Source organism: Uloborus diversus, chromosome 2 (assembly GCF_026930045.1).
Source record: "Uloborus diversus isolate 005 chromosome 2, Udiv.v.3.1, whole genome shotgun sequence".
In the NCBI taxonomy this organism is placed as follows: Eukaryota; Metazoa; Arthropoda; class Arachnida; order Araneae; family Uloboridae; genus Uloborus; species Uloborus diversus.
The window spans coordinates 48806221-48826426 of record NC_072732.1 but is presented as its reverse complement, the minus strand read 5'-3'; the positions used below and the strand labels follow the sequence as shown (position 1 = coordinate 48826426).

At 32.9% G+C, this 20206-nt stretch overlaps 1 protein-coding gene across 1 annotated transcript; it reads left to right on the top strand.

Annotated features, from left to right (window-relative positions):
• The first annotated feature begins 18516 nt into the window (after positions 1–18516).
• On the top strand, positions 18517–19140 carry LOC129216304 (neurogenin-1-like). Its single transcript, XM_054850514.1, has one exon. It carries the CDS (start codon positions 18517–18519, stop codon positions 19138–19140), a length of 624 nt encoding a protein of 207 aa, XP_054706489.1.
• The last annotated feature ends 1066 nt before the right edge of the window (positions 19141–20206 follow it).

Sequence of the window (20206 nt, the reverse complement as noted above, 5' to 3'; positions counted from 1 at the left end):
GATACCAAATTTTGAGACTTCTGGACACAGCTTCGAACCGGAATTTCGAACCGGAGAAAACCGGAATTTTGGTTTAAACGGAAACGGGAACTGAACTGAAATATAATATAGGTTTATATCGGCTCGATATATATTCAGTCATTTTGCTAATGTAAACAATATATCAATATTTTCTAATTATTATCATTAAAAGAGCATGCTTAAAGACATTTTTTAAATAATTTGACTAAGTTTAATATTTTTTAGCAATTTTTTAAACGGTGCTATTTTATATTTTACGCTTCTACACATGACATCACAAATGATGAAGTGCCATTCATTGATGCCATTAGCACAGAGCGCAATATTTAATTCGCTTCTTTAATCACATGTACTGGTAACGATATGGTTGATAGCAAGCGTAGAGCGTAATATACAATTTGCTTCTGAATTATCATAAGCTGGAAACGCAGTAGACAGCAAGCACAAGCATTCAGGGCGCCAGTAGAGATGCGCCAAAGTATAACACTTGTGACGTCATAAAGACCATCCCTTATTTTCAAAGTTTGACATTTTAAAAAATTAATTAAAAATTAAGCGTTGGGAAAATGAAGTTTTTTCTCGTTCCATGATATATATATATATATATATATATATATATATATATATATATATATATATATATATATATATGTTACGGCCAAAGCCCGAAATCGGCCAGTTCGCGAATTGGCCAGCCAATTCGCGAACTGGCCATCATTGCTGAAAACTTACCGGCCAAAGTACGAAAAAAGAAATGAGGAGCAGACTGTTTTACACAATTTAAAAAATGAAGTATTTTGAAATGAGTACTTCGATGTACTATTTTTTCTAAAGTACACTTGCTTCAAAAACGAGTTCAAATATATGTGATACCTCTTTGTTGAAAAGCTTGAAATGCATAAAAATATCTCGTGTTATTATTTTCGTATTTAAGCCATAGTAGATATTATTCAGTGAAAGTACATGATGTAACAACGTGATAGCGTAAAGAAGTACATTTGCGCCCTTCAAGTGAGCGAATTATATCTTAAATAAATGCGTTGTGTAAAGTGTGCGAATGCAAAGGTAAATGAAATTAAGGACGATCGACAGTCTTTTTCTGCTCCGTAGACTTAATTTCAAAGATCCTGGATTACATTGTACCAAAAAATTTTGCTTCAAAAAATTTTAAATTATTTTGGAAAGCCTCCATAATAAGGGCTCATTAAAACAAATAAAAAGCGAAAACAGTTGTGTTGATAATATTATTTAAAGACATTTCTTTAATGCCGCTTTTTGTCAAACTTCCCCTACAACATGTCCTTATTAATACTTTATACATAAATGTCATTATATTTATTTTAATTTTCTCTTAGCATTGGTTTTTCCTTTGTAAAACAGTCCAAATTTTGCTGAATCAATATTTCGGAAGAGAAAGCAATCTAGAAAATTAAGCATATTTTCCTTACATTTAGGAAAGGTTGTTTTTACTGTCATAGTATTTACTTTAATTCTTTTTTTTTTCGCACGTTTTCACGCATGTTTTACTGCATTTATTTTAAGGCTGAATTGATTGCGTGTATTTTAGTTAGTTTTCTCTTCGTCTTGCTGTATTTGCAATGCGAAGTTTTAATTCAAAACTTTTTCTTCTTAAGGATGCGGAATTCATTTATATAATTTACGTTGCGTATATTTGAGCTAAATTCTTTTTTCTTCTACGGGGGATGGATAAGCGAGATTTTCCTTTGGTTCTAGATACAATGTGTTTTTATTTACCTTTTCTGCGAGGAAGGCGAGAGAGCGGGATTATCCTTTAAACGCTTTCGTAAGAAAGGTTATATCGCTAATCGACCGGAGTTCGCTTCGCTCGCAAATTGATTGGATAACGAAGCGTGGTAACTTGGCGAGTTTGGAGAAAAAACTACAGAGTTCTATTAATTATTTTACATTTTAAAGCAACTTTTTATGTACTTTAATGTCTTTTTCATGTAGCAAAATATTTTACAATTGCAGATTTTTTTTAAAAATAGATTTAAGAGTATACGCATTTCAGTATAAGAAAATGATTATTTTGCATCAGAGATGGGAGGGTGGGGGGATTTTGATTTATTCAAAAACCTTCCTTAAAATTCTTAGCACGGGAATCGTCATGCGGGTATAGCTTGTAATTAATAAAAGTACTCTCATACTTTTCGAAATGGCTTGTCGCACCAACGCAACGGTGTGAATAGACTGTGAGTACAGACTAATCGCATGGACTCAGCGCAAAACATGATAAATTTCCCATCTTTGCTATCTCGTTTTTTAATTGTCAATTCTACAGAAATGAAAGCTGAAAGAAAAAAAAACATTTGCAGCTTCTCAAATTTTAAACTTTCTGCTTTCAATAAAGCATATTTCAAGAAAAAAAAATCAGACATGATTATTTAGTTAATTTCTAAATGGAAACAAGTTCATATTATTCGTGCAATAAGTCCTTTACAAAACGTATGTTGCCGAAGATTAAGTTGCTATATTTGGATTTTCATCACTACTTTATAGCTAATTTTTTAGTCATGACTGATTTTGGCTTGGAGATTTTTTCTGAGATGTGGTTTTGTAGAAATTCGGGATTCAGAGGGATTTTAAATAGAACCGATTTTAAATGGAATTCTGGGGAGGGGAGCACACGCTAAATTCCTTACTTGTGATTAGGTTTGGTTTCAAAATGAAAATTATATTTAAAATTTGTGTCACACACACTGAAAGTTTGAGAAACACAGCCTTTGGCTTAACCTTAGCTGGGACCGGTCAAGTATTATGTAAGCAGAAAGGGGAGACTAAGGTCTGCTTATTTTCTCTGACAAGGGAAGTGGGGTCACAAAAATTCTTGGGTAAACATTAAATAATGAACAACAAAAAACGTGGGAAAAGAGCATCCTGTGACGCACAATATGGCATAAAATCTTATATGAGCAAAAAGGGAAGGGGTATAGCGCATGCTTACTTTTTCTCACAAGGTGGGGGGGGGAGGTACAAAATGAATAAAAAAATGCCTACACAATACTTGAATGACACTTTATTAGCGATCGCATGTAATTTCAACTGAAACATATAGAAGTGAAAATATCAGAAATGACTCATAGCTCAGTCGAAGAACTAACGCCAAGAAAAACGAGGTCGAAGTTTAGAATATCTATTGTCACGACCTTCACAGGGACATGGTTGCACCCTCCAAGCCCAACGAGATGACATCATATCAGCCTAGTGGGAAACTAGGGATCCGACTCTGTATTAAAGTACTATAAATTTGACTGGTTTTATAGAGGGAGGCGGGCCTGGTGGCGAAACTGACAAGGGACTCGATTTGGCTCTCGACGGCCCTGAACCAACCCTTATTTTCTAGTTTCTACCACTTGCACGCCGCGCCGTCACACTGGAAACGACACATGCGTCGTTTACCTGTTAATCTAAAATATTTCGTAATCATTTCGGACTTTGGCCAAGAATTTCTGGCCACTTCGCGAAATGGCTAGCCAAAGTAGAAAATGCAATATTAATTGCAAGTATTTCGGGCTTTGGCCAAACCTCTTGGCCAATTCGCGAATTGGCCAGCCAGTTCGCGAACTGGCCGGACTTCGGGCTTTGGCCGTAACATATATATGTGTGTGTGTGTGTGTGTGTGTGCTTATTCTATCAATTTTAGCGACTGCAAGTAGTACTTTTGACTGAAGGAAACAACCAAATTATGATAGAATAACATTTTTAGTATAAATAAGAATATACATAAGATAAAATTATTCATTCGGAACTAAACCAAAAGCCGTAAACCGTTATTTTTTTTTTTCTTTTGAACTAGAAAGCAAAAACAATTACGGTTCAAAACCCTGCTTCTGAAACAGTGGTTTTCATTGTTTTTACCTCTCCCTACACCGCAATTAAACATTTCGCTAAAATCTCACTTTTGTGTATGTAACATCCTAATATTCTGTACAGGCTCTTCAGTTGAATTTTTGAATTAAACTTACCTAATAAAAATTAACAACTGATATAGACTTTTTGTTATGAGTATCCGTAACAAGAGTTCCATAATGTACGTTTTATATTGAATAAAAGTAAATAAAACAGTAGTGAAATAAGTTATTGAACTTAGTTGTATTGACACAGCACTGGCGTTAGAGTACTGACGTTAATACTATCAATGTCTGTTATTAACAGTATTAACGTTCATATTCCTTTAAAATCAAATCAGGCGTGGTAATATAACGATATGGTACGTAGCACTAGCTTTTAATAAGTAAGAAAGTTAAAGAATAGGATAAATAATTTTTATTAAAAAAAAAAAAAAAAAAAACACTAATAGTGCAACGGAAAAGTATTTTTCTATATTACTGTGAGTTGGATGGTTGCATGATCATTTTTCAGACACTCTTTTGATACATTGTTTGCAATCCTCCGACTAGGGCTGCGGATTCGGGCTCAGAGTCGAACTGATTTTGAGGTAATGGAGTTGGAGTCGGGTGTCGAAAGTTCCAAGAGTCGGAGTCGGTCATTTTTCCTCAAAGTCCGGAACTTTGCCAATGCTTGGGGAGTCAGAGTCAGAGTCGAACTGATTTTGGGTTAAAGGAGTCGTAGTCTGAGGTTCTAAAATTTCCACAGTTAGAGTCGGAATCATTCATTTTCCCTCTGACTCCACAGCCCTGCTTCTAACTACAATCGAACTCGCTTATAACGAACCCTAGTTCAACGAGAACCTGGATTTAGAGGGGAAATCAGAAGTATACTTGGTTGGTATAATGTTAAGTCTACGAGAGCATAACTCGCTTTTAACGAGAAAACATAAATCCTGAGAACAAGCGATGACACCACTTTTTACTTCCTTTTACAAAAAAGGAAGTACTGTATTCGCGAAAAAAATTTCAATCAAAAATCGACCTTAATTTCCATTTTGCTCACCCCCGAATGAATATTGAGGTTTTTTTTTCGACTCGACCAAACGTGGGTAAGTGCATAAGAATGTATAGAGACGCGAAATATCCATGATGACGATTCCCGAGTTAATTACAACGAATTTTCTCGTGACATCTGTATGTACGTATGTATGTATGTGCGTATGTGCAGATGTGCGTATGTGCGGATGTGCGTATGAATGTTGCATAACCCAAGAACGGTAAGTCCTAGAAAGTTGAAATTTGGTACGTAGACTCCTAGTGGGGTCTAGTTGTGCACCTCCCCTTTTGGTTGCATTTGGGTGTTTCTAAAGGGATCTTTTGCCCCTTTTGGGGGGCAAATCATTGTTAATTTCGATGTAAACTGAAGTGGTGTTATAATTTGGCGGGCACTTGGCGATATATCGCCAGTCTTTTAGTCGCCAACTTGGCGACAAATATGGCGGATTTTTTTTTTTTATCTGGTTTTAATGTGGCCATTGTTGGTGATATTTAGAGAGTTAACTCTTGAATCACATTTAAAATTGCAGTAATGGGGAAGTAACATTAAATTGGAGTAAAAGGAAGTCATATAATGCACACATCAGCTCGTTTAAATTTATGGAGTAAAGGAACATGCAAAAATTATATATACATGTAGATGTGTGTTCGTCAAAAACAATGGCATAGGAAAGAGAAATTCAGACTGTTCAAACCGAAGTAAGCAACTATGATGAATTTTTGTGACATTTTCACAAACTTGCTTTTTACAAGCACTCGGTTATAACAAGCAAATATCGTAGTCCCTTTGCACTCGTTATAAGCAAGTTCGACTGTACTGTGCTAGTACGTGCTTCCACAGTCATTTGTGTAGAATAGAGCCTTTATTCAAGAAGAAGAAAAAATAATGGCGTTGAGCTTATACCTCTTCTATTCCTAAGTATCACTCAAACTGTCCAATTATTTATCTTTTCTTTCAATGAGAATTTAGCATTTCATTGTGTGCTTTAATGTTTTGCTTCTAAAACATTTTTTTATAACCTAACAATCGAAGTTCGTCTCTAGTAGCTTCAGTTTTTAGCTTTTCAAGCATAGTTTCACCGGACAGTTTATCTTATTTTACTTAAAATGATTATCATCAGGAATCAAAGTTATCTTTCGAAAATAAAGCCCAGCGAAAAATCAAACTCACACTTAAAATTAGTAGACGTACATATGATGTCTTGGACTAAAAATAATGATTTCAAAGATGTGTTTGTTTTTTAAATAACGAAATCTTATTAAAATATATTAAGTTGTTGACTGAGTTAGTTCGCTGGTTAATAATTTCTGCTTCAGTACGTGCACTAATATGAAGTTAGAATTAATAAGTGAGAACTTCCAATCGTCTGTAGAGCAGTTATTCAAATATATTTCAGCCATTAATTACCCAAAAATCAGTTTCTAATTCTGGCTAAACATACTTTCAAGTATTTTCAACGGTGTACCAAAAGACACTTTGTTACATAACATTGCCCATACCAAAACACACACATTCTTAAGTTTCTTTGAAACCTATAAAATAGTGGAACACGGTCGTTAGTGAATCGAGTGAGAGAAAAATTTAAAATATACGATTGCAAAAGTGTCATGATGTATAAGTACTCTCTCTGATGCCACATTACTTGATAAACATTAACACTAAAGAAATCAATGGTTTCAAGCTAAACAATGCAAAAAGTATTTCCGTGAAGAAATCGAGAAAGTTAGACAGATGGAATACAAACTGTATACTCAAGTAATTCAACTGCACATTTTTGCAAAACGGCAACCGATTGAATATAGGATTTTCATTACTTTATGCATGATGTAGTTTTTGTTTTATTCTTCCAACTCATTTTGTGTTCAATTCTACGGTTCTTTTTTTCTTTTGACCTCCCAACTTAAATGTTAATTTTTATATCGTTTTCATAAGTTAAGCACAAATCTTTAACAACGGGTTTAAGAACATATAAATTGAAGGTTTTTTTCTTTTTCTTTTCTTTTTGGTTTTGATATTTTTTATGTTATTGAGCTGTAACTTTCCGTACCTTGTGAAAGAAAAAAAAAACTTTTAAAACTATTTTCTTATTAAATTTTATTTGATTGGAAGTTACTATCTACTGCTACTAAGAATCACACCAAAATAATGTTTAGCAAAAGCTTTTCCCTCCCTTTGAATTTTGTCTGATTTTGTTAGAACTGATGTTAATTAGGTATAATCATTCTAATAGATAACAAACATCAGTTGTGGTTTTTTTCTATAGTTGTAAAAAAAAAGTCCCATTTTGTCCGTTTACTGAACTTGTTAGTCAATAATAAACTAACCTGACCTTGATTCGGAGCTTTCTTTATCTGTTAACAAAGCTGAAACTTTTAATCATTAATAAAACGAAAAATTTGCCACGCGATTCCACAAAAGAGCACAAAAGATTCAATTGGTACCGCATCTGTCACCTGTTGCTCAAAAGCATCAGGGCTCAAAACGCTTTGGCCATGCTTCGCAGCTCTAATCACTCTTTGCCACGTGCCGCATACAAAAGGGGGAGCTATCCACGTTTTCTATGATACTAATAATAACGAAAAAGAAACTGGTTTTTCTGTTGTTTTTAAGCGCTTTTATGCGTCTCATTCGACATTCAGGTGGTTATTGAAGCCCAGGATTTCTGCGGTTTTTACATTGTGTGGGTCTTCTAGCTACCCGTTTCATTTTTATTTCCATGTGGGTAACAGTGTTGTGTCACTTTTTATCATTATGTTATAAAATAAGATTAATGAAAGCCTTGTCCCTGAGCAGAATTGTGTGAATCAGAAAATTTGGTCAAGCGGACAAGGTCGAATGTATAAAAAGAATTTTATGCAAGTTGCGTGAAGCAGACTACTGGGATGTTAAAGGGTTCTTAAACTTTCATGGTGAAATATAAGGAGATAATACTCACCAAGTCAAGCAGTATTTCCTACCGAACCAAGGATCGCACTGCACTCTGACTCTATTAGTCATAGCAGTGGGTTGATCCAAGAGTAATTATTGGATTGTAACCCATGAAAATTTTTTACGGTGAAGTTAAAATATTTCCTTCACGACGAGATGTTGCTCCAGGATTTTGCCTTGACTCGTGTTTAAAACTGAAGTTTTCTCTCTGATGAGCAGAGATATACTTTTGGCAGCAGTAATTTATGATTGTGAAAACTAGCGTGATTGTTAAACGGAATCTTTACTAATAATAAAGCTGAAAGTCTCTCTGTCCGGATCTCTGTGGCGCACATAAGCGCCTAGACCGTTCGGCCGATTTTCATGAAATTTGGCACAAAGTTAGTTTGTAGCTTGGGGGTGTGCACATCGAAGCGATTTTTCGAAAATTCGATGTGGTTCTTTTTCTATTCCAATTTTAAGAACAAAATTATTATAAGATGGAAGAGTAAATTATGAAATTATTATAAAGTAGAACCGTAATTTGGGCACAAGCCAATTGTCGAGAAAATTCACCATACATTATTTGTAAATGTACATTCGAACCAAAAGACCTTTTAATTTTCTATTACGGGGAAACCCGTGCGGCTACCACTAGTAATGCAATAAACGGAATGACGCAAAGCATGTAGAAAAACTCATAAGGTGTCATTTCTGGTTACTAGTGATCCGTCACTACCAGTACTGTCACCACAGCTGTAACTGCTTATTTTTAACAGACATTGTACATGTATTTATTGAAAAAGATAATTACAACATAATTCTTTTTCAATTGTTGTAAACTATGTAGAAGTGTAGGCGTCCCCCCCCCCACCCCAGTTTCTCAGACACGAAATATCCCCTACACCATGCTTTTTGGTATGTTAAAGGGTGTGGAAATTTTAAATGTCAGCTAAACTGGGGATAAATTGAATAGTGTAATGAAAAAGCAATGAATTGAAAAAAACTGAATTAATTTTAACTTTACGTTTAATTCCAACAATGTGATGTTAATAATTTAACAAATTTACTATCATTTATATAATTTCAAGTGAAAATTTTTAGTTAATTCAGTTATTTACCAGTATTAAGACAAAATATCACAAAAATCTCTTTGCGCATCTGCGCTATCGGAGCCATTCAACTAACGCAAGAATTACATTTAAATTATCACAAATCCCGAACGTCGGCAGAAATATTTTCCCCATAAAGACATCGTTGTAAATTGTTTTGCTCTGGACTAAAACAATTTATCATTATTTAAACCTAAAAGAGCTGCAAACAGCAGAAGGCCAGCGGTCAGCAGACAGCTATGCTTCAGAATGACCACGGTCCGTGCTAAACGAGGTCAGAACCAGTAGTTAATCTTAAAGGCATAATTGTGGGCCTCAGGTCTCGTCTTTCATCCCAGACAACTCAATTAAGGCTGCTTTACTAAGTTTTCCATAATGATGGGCGTTGACTGGCTACCGATTCCCAATCCTCAGGTACAACTGACACATTGTTTTTGAGAATCCTTCTACTTCAGCTTCCCTTCCCCTTTTCATGCCCCTACTTTCGTTTCCAAAGAGCAGGCACAATTACAATCGAACAGTAATGAAGTATTGAAAGATGTGCAAGTGAAAGTGTGCCCTTTGCGTTTTTAACTTTTTTTCTCTCTTTTGGGGGCATTTTTGGGGTTGTGTGGTACCTAGGGCAAAGACCTTTTGAAATATGATACTCGGAAGCGGTATCAATTGGTTCTTACAAGAAGAGTATTGGCAGAGTTATGCTTATATGTACTGCGTTTTAACAACAACTTTTATTCGAACCTATATTGTTTTTTCTCCGAAGTTAAAATTATTTGTTTCACAGGAATATCTTTCAGTTTAATCAAATGGTTCTATTGATGTTTACAATCAGATTTTCCAATTAAAGATCTGTAGAGCTACATACATTTTTTAAATATCGTTTCATAAATATTATTATTATCACCTTTATTAGTTTTGGAATTAAAAGCGCATGGCAGAGAACACAATGAAACATATTAAATGAAAGCGATTGAAAATAAAATCTGTGATAAATATCTCATTTGATTAATCCTTCTGAATACAAAACTGTAAAAAAACATAAAAAATTTCAACTTTCAGGGAAATAAGTAGATCACATTACGTTTTGTGTTGCGCTGGACATGTAAATGTTCAGAGCCGTCTTTGTTTCACGAAGGACTGAAGAAACGTGAAAGTCACCAATTCTAACAGTTTTTTTTTCATGGAGAAGGGGGAGGGGGAGGGGGAATTTGGTCATGACAGCCCTTATGTATTTGTATTGCCGTACTAGGTCTGGAAATGTGATTTAAAACTAAGGATTCCCCCCCCCCAGCCAAGTTATATTTCTAGATGAAGCTGACCATAAAAAAACTAACCATGATGACACGCTCATTACTGTTTATTTTTGTAATTTTTAAATAACTTACATTGTATTTGCATGAAAGATTCTCTTTAAGAAGAGAGTTTCATTTGCAAAGATACACGGAGACGGAAACATAGAGATTAAATTTAGCAATTTCAATGCCTTTGGTTGATATTTTAACACATTGGTATTTTAACATATTAAACATATTTTGGTATCAAAACAACTATTTAAGCTACAGAGAGCTATCGTTCTGTCTACCGGCGGGACTTTTAATAGTATTACATACCTATAGATATCTTTTTTCTTTTTGAATGAACTTTACAACTGTGCAGGGTTAATATTAATCGCTTGGTTGTTTCATTTTTTTTATAATACACTTAGATACTATGAAGTATTCGTAAATTCTTCATTTATCCGCCTCATTTGATCGTCTTCAGGGAGGAGTGAAACATAATGAAAAATCTACCGGAGTAGAACAAATCATGCTTTCAAGAACCCTACACAATCAGAGAATCGAATAAGGATTTTTTTTTTTTTTTTTTTTTTTTTTTTTTTTGAAGTTTTGAAATGCTTTCCATTTGATGAAAATATTTTATAACTTGACTCAAAAGACAATTTTCAAAAAAAAAAAGAAAAGAAACACATTGAAAAGCTTACAAATTAAGCGTTAATAGAAAACTTTAGAAGACATATTGTGTAACCTAGTTTTCATTTTTTTTTTCAGCATGTTCAAATGATTTTTTTTTAAGGGTTCACGTTCACATAGAAGATTGCATCAGAGCAATACACCAATATAGTCTATAAAGAAAACTTGCTATATACTTCTCGCATAATTTCAGACATTTATAAAAATTTTATAACTTATATACTGCACCGGTAATTAATACATGGACATGCTTTTTTTACATTGAAAGAAGTTTTAAAGTGTGTCAAGTTTCTGGTTGTAATTTCTTTCTTTAGCAGCTTTTCTATTTATCTGATGTATTTATGAAAGTCGTAGTTTAACTTTAAAAACTTTAAATTAAAATCGAATAAAATAGGAACTATATTTTCAAATACAACTGATTCATCGTTCCTACATTCTTACTGATTCTTAGTTTTCATTCAGTATCCCTTCTATTTTTAATTATTATAAATATACAGAAAAATTACGAAGTGGGAATAAATAAACATAATGAATGAAGGTTTTGAACTTTTTTTATTGTTTACTTCAGAAAGGTAGAAAATATATTTACATATACTTCATCACAGTGCACAAAAACTATGACCATGAAAAAAGGCAGGAACCTGTTCAGAAAAGGATAAACTTTTAATAGCATTTGCAAATCTGCCGTGCAAACTAATGTTTCACCTAACTTTATTTGAGTGATAAATGATTTGTGATTGCGATTTTGACTTGATTGAAACTAAACCGAAAATAGTAGCTCTCCAGAGTCTAGTTTTTACTCACAATGAAAGTTTACATTAAGACCCACAATTAAATAAAAAAAGATTCGGAGTTCCATAGCAGTACATTATTTGAAGTCAAAGAATCAATGATCTATAAATGTTAGAAGTTGCTACTTATATAAAGACATTTTAGGAATAATTTTAAGTTACTATGTTCTTGCAGAAAGATTCAATGACAAAAAGAGAAGAGTTATTACAGCTGAATGGAGCCAACTTGAGCAGATTCTATCTGCCCATCATATCCTGTCACTACAAAGAAGTGCTTACAGTAACTTCAAAGAGTGGTTGTTCAACGAAAGGTAATTTTGTTCTTCCGCCTTTAGAGAGTTCTTTTTTATTTACAATACTTAAGTACCCTCTGAAGTAGGAATAAAAACTTTTCCTTCATCTATGTGTCCGAGGAGAAATAATCTGCTATAGCTTTTCTAACAAGAAGGGTACTTTTGCTGTCAACTTGAAGAGCATTTTGTCGCTCGCTTTTACAGTTGCGGCAACATCTTTGGATTTTTCTTTATGGTTGAAATCTCAAATTGCAGTGCTCAAACGGAAAATTACCTTCCCTGCAAGTACGCAATGTCTATATTTATCTTTTTGGAGAGGGGTTTTATGTATCTATGGACTCCTCTCAATTATGATCGTAGCATAACTTGAAAAATGTTTGCGTAGTACACGTTGGTAACTCATTTCATTTACTTTTTGAAGGGCCTGGTGCAGCCTGGTGATTCACGAATGTTACAAGTTACCATTAAAAATTCTAGCTAACTGTTATGAATGCAATTTTTGTACACTGTAAAAAATATTCGAAACGTTACTGAGTATTTCCGTGTAACGTTTCGGGATTTCAATTTTTTCTATCCACTTCCTGGAAAAATCAAGAATCGTCTTCAAAAAGATTCCTGAATGGCTACAAGTTGCACAAATGCAGGCGTATCACTGTTGTGAAAAATATTTTTATCTCCCAGTTTAAAGATTATTTGAGCGTATTTTTAAAGTGTATCGGCTTCAGCTCAGTTACGGCCCGTCCATATTGATTAAGCTTTCAAAGGAGCGATTAAGTATAGGCAACGTTGCTTTGCCAGACTCACAGGCGAGTAAAATTTTTGATACTTACTTGCAATTCTGGCATGGCTTTGCCCATGTTTGAGATACTACTTATAGAACTCTCTAAATAATTCAGGAAGGTGTCGAGATATTAAACTATACTTAACTAAGTTTACTCTTAAGTTTCAGAGACACGACTGCCTTCTAATGGGAAGATTTCTGAATTTTTCAGGAAGCTTCCAGAATAATTTCAGGAAGGCTACTGAAATTTAGCGGAACACGTTCCTGGTTTTTGCAAGGTATGTTACTGGCAGAAATTGGGCACGTCAGCTGCCCACTATTTTCCAGGACCGTTTCTGAATCGTTTTTACAGTGTAAATAAGTAAAACAGAGTCACTATTTGACTACTAAACTGATTAAGTTGTCGATTCCCAAAAATTTCTCCGCAAGAATTTAGAGAACCCGTTTCTTAAGTTTCGTTTAAAATAAGCATTGACGAAAGATACATTGTTTGGTTTTAAAAATTTCTTGTAAATCATTGCAGAAATCTCAAAAAAAAAAAAAAATGTAAAACCAATTTGTATGGGAATTTCTTGCAAAATACTTATCCTAAAAGAATGCTTCAGTTGGTAACGTTTACGATGTATGACTTGTTGGTGTTGATTTTTGTCACCCTGATGACATTTTTGTTTCAAGTTGTTAATTAATTGCTCTTATTTAAAAGAAATTTATTGTTTCATTTCAAAATTTAAAGTTATTGTTGTCCTTTCTATAGCCATTACTTTTAACTTCTTTTAAGTTTCGTCTCCATGAAAAATGCCCACAGAAAATTGCCTGATATTTCTCTAATTTTGACTTCGTTTTTTTAATTCCCCCCCCCCCCTAAATTTAGCATCAATTTTTACCGAGATTTTTTTTAAAGCTTATTTGCAAGTTTGAAGCCCAATCCCTTCGAACTTGTTTGAAGTTTAACCTTTCAGTAGGTTGATTAAATGAGTACCAAGCTTGCTTGGGAACTTAACACTGAGGGCTCTGCGTTAGGCTGAACACCTAACCGGAACATCCCCCCAGTACCCCAGAGCCCTTGTTCAGGAAGACTAAGAAGGGCACAGTAGGCCTAAGCCCCCATGGGCTGTCGTGCCACTGGGTTTTTCATTTTTCCAGCAGATAATAACAGTTTTTTTTTTTTAAAGATATTTTAATCTACTTTTATTTTTTATTCCTCGACATCAAATAAAGTCGATTCTGTGTTCCAATGCAGTCCGATTGCAGTTCAGTTTTGAATACAGAATGCAATTAATGTATGCTTTTTTTTAATTATTAGTTTCATTTTGCTAACATTTAACAAAAGAAAAACATAGAGAGTGAATTAATAGTAAATTCAGTTCGCGACTTTTTTGTACAGAGAGTGGCCAAACTATTGTACTCAAACAACCTTTTCTCTATTTTTTATTGTCGTTACATATTTTTATTATTTGGACACATTTTAAAGTTTATTTATGATATGAATTAATCATAATAAACGTATAGTACCATCTGATCGAAACTTAAAGTAGGTAAAAAATGATTAATTAATTTTTAGTAATTCCACCTTTTGCTGCTATCACGGCTTAGATGCGGCGTGGAATGCTTTCATACACGATATGACTACTTGAGTTACCTAGTATTATGTATAAACTCATTATTATTTTTTCCCAAAAACCACATTCACAAGAAGAAACTTGTAACTTAAAATTTTAATGGACACTGACACTATCATATTTGTCTATCACATTTAAAATATTTAAAAAAAACAAAACGTAAAATGTAGCCAGAACAAACTTTAAACTTTTAATTAAGCTATAAAATATGTTCAAATAATAAAACTATGCAACAACACTAAAAAACAATAAAAATACAGAAAAGTTTGTTTGAGTAAAAAATTTGGCCATCCTCTGTAATCAATTCTAAAATATTTCACTGTTTTGAAGCATATTTATTAAATTTATGTTTTATATAAATGGGAATAAAACGTATAAGGCTTGAAAAACTAACAAAATTTTAAAAAATACAGAAAACCATGAGGGCGAAAGGAAGATGTCGCAGTATATCTGTTAATTTTTATTTGTGCACTTTTTTTTCCATTTGAACCTCCTGAAAAACCTGACGCAGATTATAGCCTGACGCAATTTAAACCTGATCATAATAAATTTCCAATTTTTTTTTAAATAATTAATTACAAACATCCATGACAATGTGTCGACTGTCAGGCGCCAAATGTTAATTTTTAACTAGGTTACGCATTTTTGAAAATGAAATTTGGATTAGGGGTTCATTCAGTGATCGGTATTCTCATGTATATAATAGCCAATTCACAGATCGAGTTATACTGACGTCATCAATAATGAAACTCGCGCCACCGTATGATAATTTGATAACATTATTTGACAATGTTTGACAGGCAGGGAAATGTTTTATTTTAACAAGGCTAAATTGGATCCTGTAACTTAACTGCTTTACTGGTAAGACTCATTTTAGGAGATGAAGAAAAGAAAATTTTTAAACAATTAATGGCATCTACTGGAGTTTAGGGTTAATCCAGTGGAGTTGGGTAAAAATTTCCACTATCAAAATATCACCAAACAGGCAATTGCCTCTTCCAAATGTAGAAGCAATTTTCACTTGTCATACCTTGATGGGCAATTTTCTCTAGTGCCGTATATATTTTCCATTTTCCATTTGAAAATCACAAAAGCCGAATACAACCCATGCTTGAAAGAAATTAATGAAAACTCATTGCTCGTCTACGTTGTTTGTTTATTAAAGTTTCTTTAAACTGATAAAGCAATGAACATTGAAAGACCTCACATAAAATTCTGTTCATGAGTTCATGCATTAACATTATTGAATTTCCATAAGAAGATGTGAACAATAAATTAACAAATACCAAAAATAAAAAAATAAAATAATAATAATAATAATAATAATAATAATAATAATAATAATAAAATAAAAAACTTAAAATAAAACGAAAGTGCCATTATAACTATTTTCTAGTTGTTAATTTCATTCACATAACTGCAAAATGTAAATTTTATTTTTTTTTTAAATTCACTAAAAAATCAATCAAACTGTAGAGTAAGTATAAAACAAGTAATATGACAAAAGTAATAAATTTTAAAATATATGATTTTTCGAACAAAAGCAAAGAAATACGCAAAGTATTAAAAAGTGGTAATAAAATGATTATACTTGCCTTACTGTTCATGTTATAAAGCATTTGAATTTTTTTTTTTTTTGGTAGAAAAGATTTTAAATTTGCACAAGTATTTAAAAAGACGTTATAATCTAATGAAATATTAAAATATCAATAAAAATACACCACATAAGTTTACAGATAAACTGAAAATGTGATTTTATAAAATTGAAGAGATTATTTATTCTTAGCAGAGATGTTTTTAACGAATTTACAAGTGTATTTCAAGCATTGCAAATCGGAAATGAATCTCAAAATTTTAGTTAAGCATATTTTCAAGCTTTATAAACTAAATAAAATTTGTATCGCGAGGGGAAAAAATAATTAAAATACGTAGAATATGCATTTGAATGTTTTATAACTTTATTATTATTATTATTATTATTATTATTATTATTAGATATAGAATGTAAAATACTTTGAATGTTAAACATGAAATCACGGAAGTACCTCCTTTAAGGGACATCTCTATTTAAGAAGCATCATTTCTAATCCCATCTCCTATGAATCAATGACTCCGCTTGTTTGCATCAACTTAAGAGACTGTTAGGGATCGGTTTTGAGGGACAGTTACGGAGAAATAGTACAAATATCAGTATATAAATGAAGAAATATTGAATTTACAAGAATTCTACTTTTTCACTTTTAAAAAAAAAATACTATTAAAAAAACTAAAAATTACTTAGTGACATTAACATATACAAAAAACAACTAGGTATTCTAAAAGTCTTACTTAAATTTGCATTCATGCTTTTAACTGTCAGCAATTTATTCATGTGGGTTCAGAGCTCTCAGCCCTGGAATAGTACAAGGAACCCAACAAGCTTTCAATGGAAAGCTTGAAATGTGAGCACGAATTGTCAGTTCCGTTCTACTGCGTTCTAAATTACATGACATCAAACGTATCTACGTAACAAATAACTTCAAAATACTTTCTGAGAGGTACAAAACTTTGCAATAGCCGAATTTTTGATTAAGGTTCAATTTTTAAAAGAATACATTTTTCAAGTTAAAAAATTCTGTATATTTTAAGTATAGATTAAGCATTTTTGTTTTATTCCTGAATTTAAAAAAAAAAACAATCTAGGAATAAAATTACACTGAAGTGTAATATACTGCATGCATCTATCCAAATGCCTCTGAAGAATTGACTCTTCCATTTAAGGGACGAAATTCCCGCCCCCTTTGAAGTATCTAAACGAGAGGTTCTATTCTCCTCTTCGACTTCATCTTTGGAAATGTAATTTCTTTTCATAGAATTGATCACTGTTATCATATTATTAATTGCTCAATATAGAAATTGATCACTTCTATGTTTTCATACATTTCATTCTTTAATAATGAATTTCTCTCCTTTAAAAACGCAAAGAGGCATTTTAAAGCTTTGCTAAATTTTTATCTAAGTATCTGTCTGTCCGTACTTTAGAAAATTTTATTTATTTCAGTTTGCAAAACTGACTAAACCTTTATAGGGATTTTTAAAAAAAATAATTCTGAAAAAGTCAAAAATGCTCTGTCCGTAAGTATTTCGAAATTTTGATTCATAAAGTTTTAAAAACTGACAAAACATTTATAGTCTTTTTTCTTTTTTTTTTTTTTTCAATGATTCTCATAAAGTAAAAAATTGCCTAAAACTCATCGCGGCGCAAAAAGCAAAAAGTAAAAATGAAAGAGAAAAAGAAACATAACCACAAAGCGCAACGAAAGTGCATCCCCTTCAAAAGAAAAAGAAGCAAGCGAAATCAAACTGTGGCGGTCCGTCCCATTGGTCCGCAGATTCCCACCCATTGGCCAGATAATAGTGATGCTAGGTTCCCTGGGGTGGGGCAAAGGGGAACACAAAGTTACGGATTTCCCTTAGGAATAGAGGTATAAGGCCACAGGTAGACACTCGACCAAGGTCATAAACGGGAGCTCATCGCTACCGGATTGAGTAGGGCAAGTATCGTCCACAATCACCGGCTCTTTGCTAGGTCTTCCCTTTCACTTGAACTTCACGGATTGATGATGGCTCACTGAGTCAGAGGATTATGTTTGGATCAGTCACGATTCAAAGGTGAAGAACGCTCCGTTGGTTTCATTCTGAAACAGAAAATATTTTCAACGATCTACTAAAAATTAACTAAATTATTCTTGAATCTTATCCAAAATACATTGATGTGAGTGTTATCTTCTAAGTTTGCTGGTGCTCTCTGAACTCTTGAAAAACTGTAGTTTGAAAACGTCTTCGTGAAGATAAGGATTTTTGTGCAAAAACATTAGATTGAGGACTATTACGGATGTTTGCACTAACCAATTCCCTGAACTATTTCAAATTTTGTAAGTGATATTTTTGGAAGTCTTCACTTGAAGCGTTGTTGTATTATCGGCATTTAGAAATGATGAAACAAGTTAAACATATTATTTCTTCCTGAACTGTTCCTAAAACTACATTCATTAAACTTCAAATTCCAACTACATTCTCAGTTGTTACTGAACTGTTTAGGAGCCAGTGCTTCGGTGGCTTAGAAAATTAAGTGACGATGAGTTCATTTTTACCCCTTTTCAGTCATCAAGACTTTTATCAAATTGGGACTTACCAGTCATATAATGAACTGCCTGACAAACCGTTTTATATTCCCACAAACTTGTCAGAAGAAGAAAACAAGGACTCTGCATTTACGCAAACATCATTTGATGATAATTCATCAGAAGACGAAGTCATCTTCACCGACTTATCATCAAGCAAAGCAAACATCCAAGCTAAAGACTCAAAAAGCAATTCGAAAAATTATTCCCCTTCATATCTTGATGATTCTGACTCTTCTTGTTCCTCGAAGACTAATCTCAGTCTTGAATCTGGAGAAAGTATCCAGAAAGTGGTAACACCTCCAAAACGAGCAAGGGGAAAGAAAAATGGAAGACCGGGAAAAGAACGACAGAAAGCTGTTCCCAGGAGTGCCCCACCCCCTATGATCATGAAGAAGAGGAGGCTGGCTGCGAACGCGCGGGAAAGACGAAGGATGGAGAGCTTGAACCACGCTTTCGATCGTTTGCGGGGTGTCGTTCCGTCAATCGGAGATGATAGAAAATTATCAAAATATGAAACTTTGCAAATGGCACAAACTTATATTACTGCTCTATGCGAACTTTTGCAAAGAGAATGAATAGACACTTTAAAAAAAAAAGACATTTGTAGCGAAACCTGTGATAATTTTTGAATTTTAAAACATGACATTTTTTTGCCTCCATACATGAAGAATTTTTAGAAGTTTTCCTCAAAGTGTTTAAAGACATATTTGAATTGCTGAAGGTGAGATCTGTTTTTTTTTTTTTTCTTTACAGCTTAAAAACATCGTTTGGTGTTTAACTTTAAAGTCAAACCTGTTTTAGATGAATAACAGTAAATATTTGTATGTTTTAAAATGTTTACTTAATTTGCTTTATACATAGTTTACAATAATTAAGTTGAAAAGCAGATTCCAGTCTTTAACTCTATAAAGGGAACTTTCACAAGCAAAATAGAGAATACGTAAATTATAAGAAAATTGTTTTATATGCAGGATGCCAAATAGGTTTTCATGTATCTAAATATAATTTGCAAGATAATATCGCAAAGATGTGCTTTAAAATATCAAACTTTTTTGTACCATCTTTTCATCGATAAAAAAAATGTTTCATTTCTTTGCAACGATTCGAAACTATATCACTGTACAATTAGTATACCTGTCATGGATTTCTTATACACTAATTTTTCTTAACAATAGGTTTTATCAGTAATATTTATGTGTCAAAAGAGTTATTAGTAATATTTACATGAAAAAAGAATGCATTTGTAAATATAAATTCGTGTAACCAATTTTCAATGCATGAGACTGCTCGTTTTTATGTTCATTGTAAAATTTATAATAATCAGTTTATTTATAGCTACTCATTTCTGAGTTTATTGAGTGTTACAGTTTCAAATTGTCAAAGAGCCATACTCTGCTATTTTTCTTTTCTTTTTCTTTCTTTTATTGAAGAAAATTACCGCGAGTAATTGACACTTTAGTTCCTCTGTATGTTTTTTTTTGCAAAGTTTGACTTTAACAATGTCTATTAAAGTTGCCCCTCGTTATATCGCTCATTCGGATATATCGCTTTTTTCTCCTGTCTCCCGAAAGATTAAAGGCTAATTTTGTTTAAAAAAAACTTACGTTAAGTTTGAAATCATTTATGAAAACATATGGCATC

Excerpts from the sequence above, each read along its gene's own strand:
- LOC129216304 (XM_054850514.1), top strand. The coding sequence starts at position 18,517 with ATGAGTTCATTTTTACCCCTTTTCAGTCATCAAGACTTTTATCAAATT.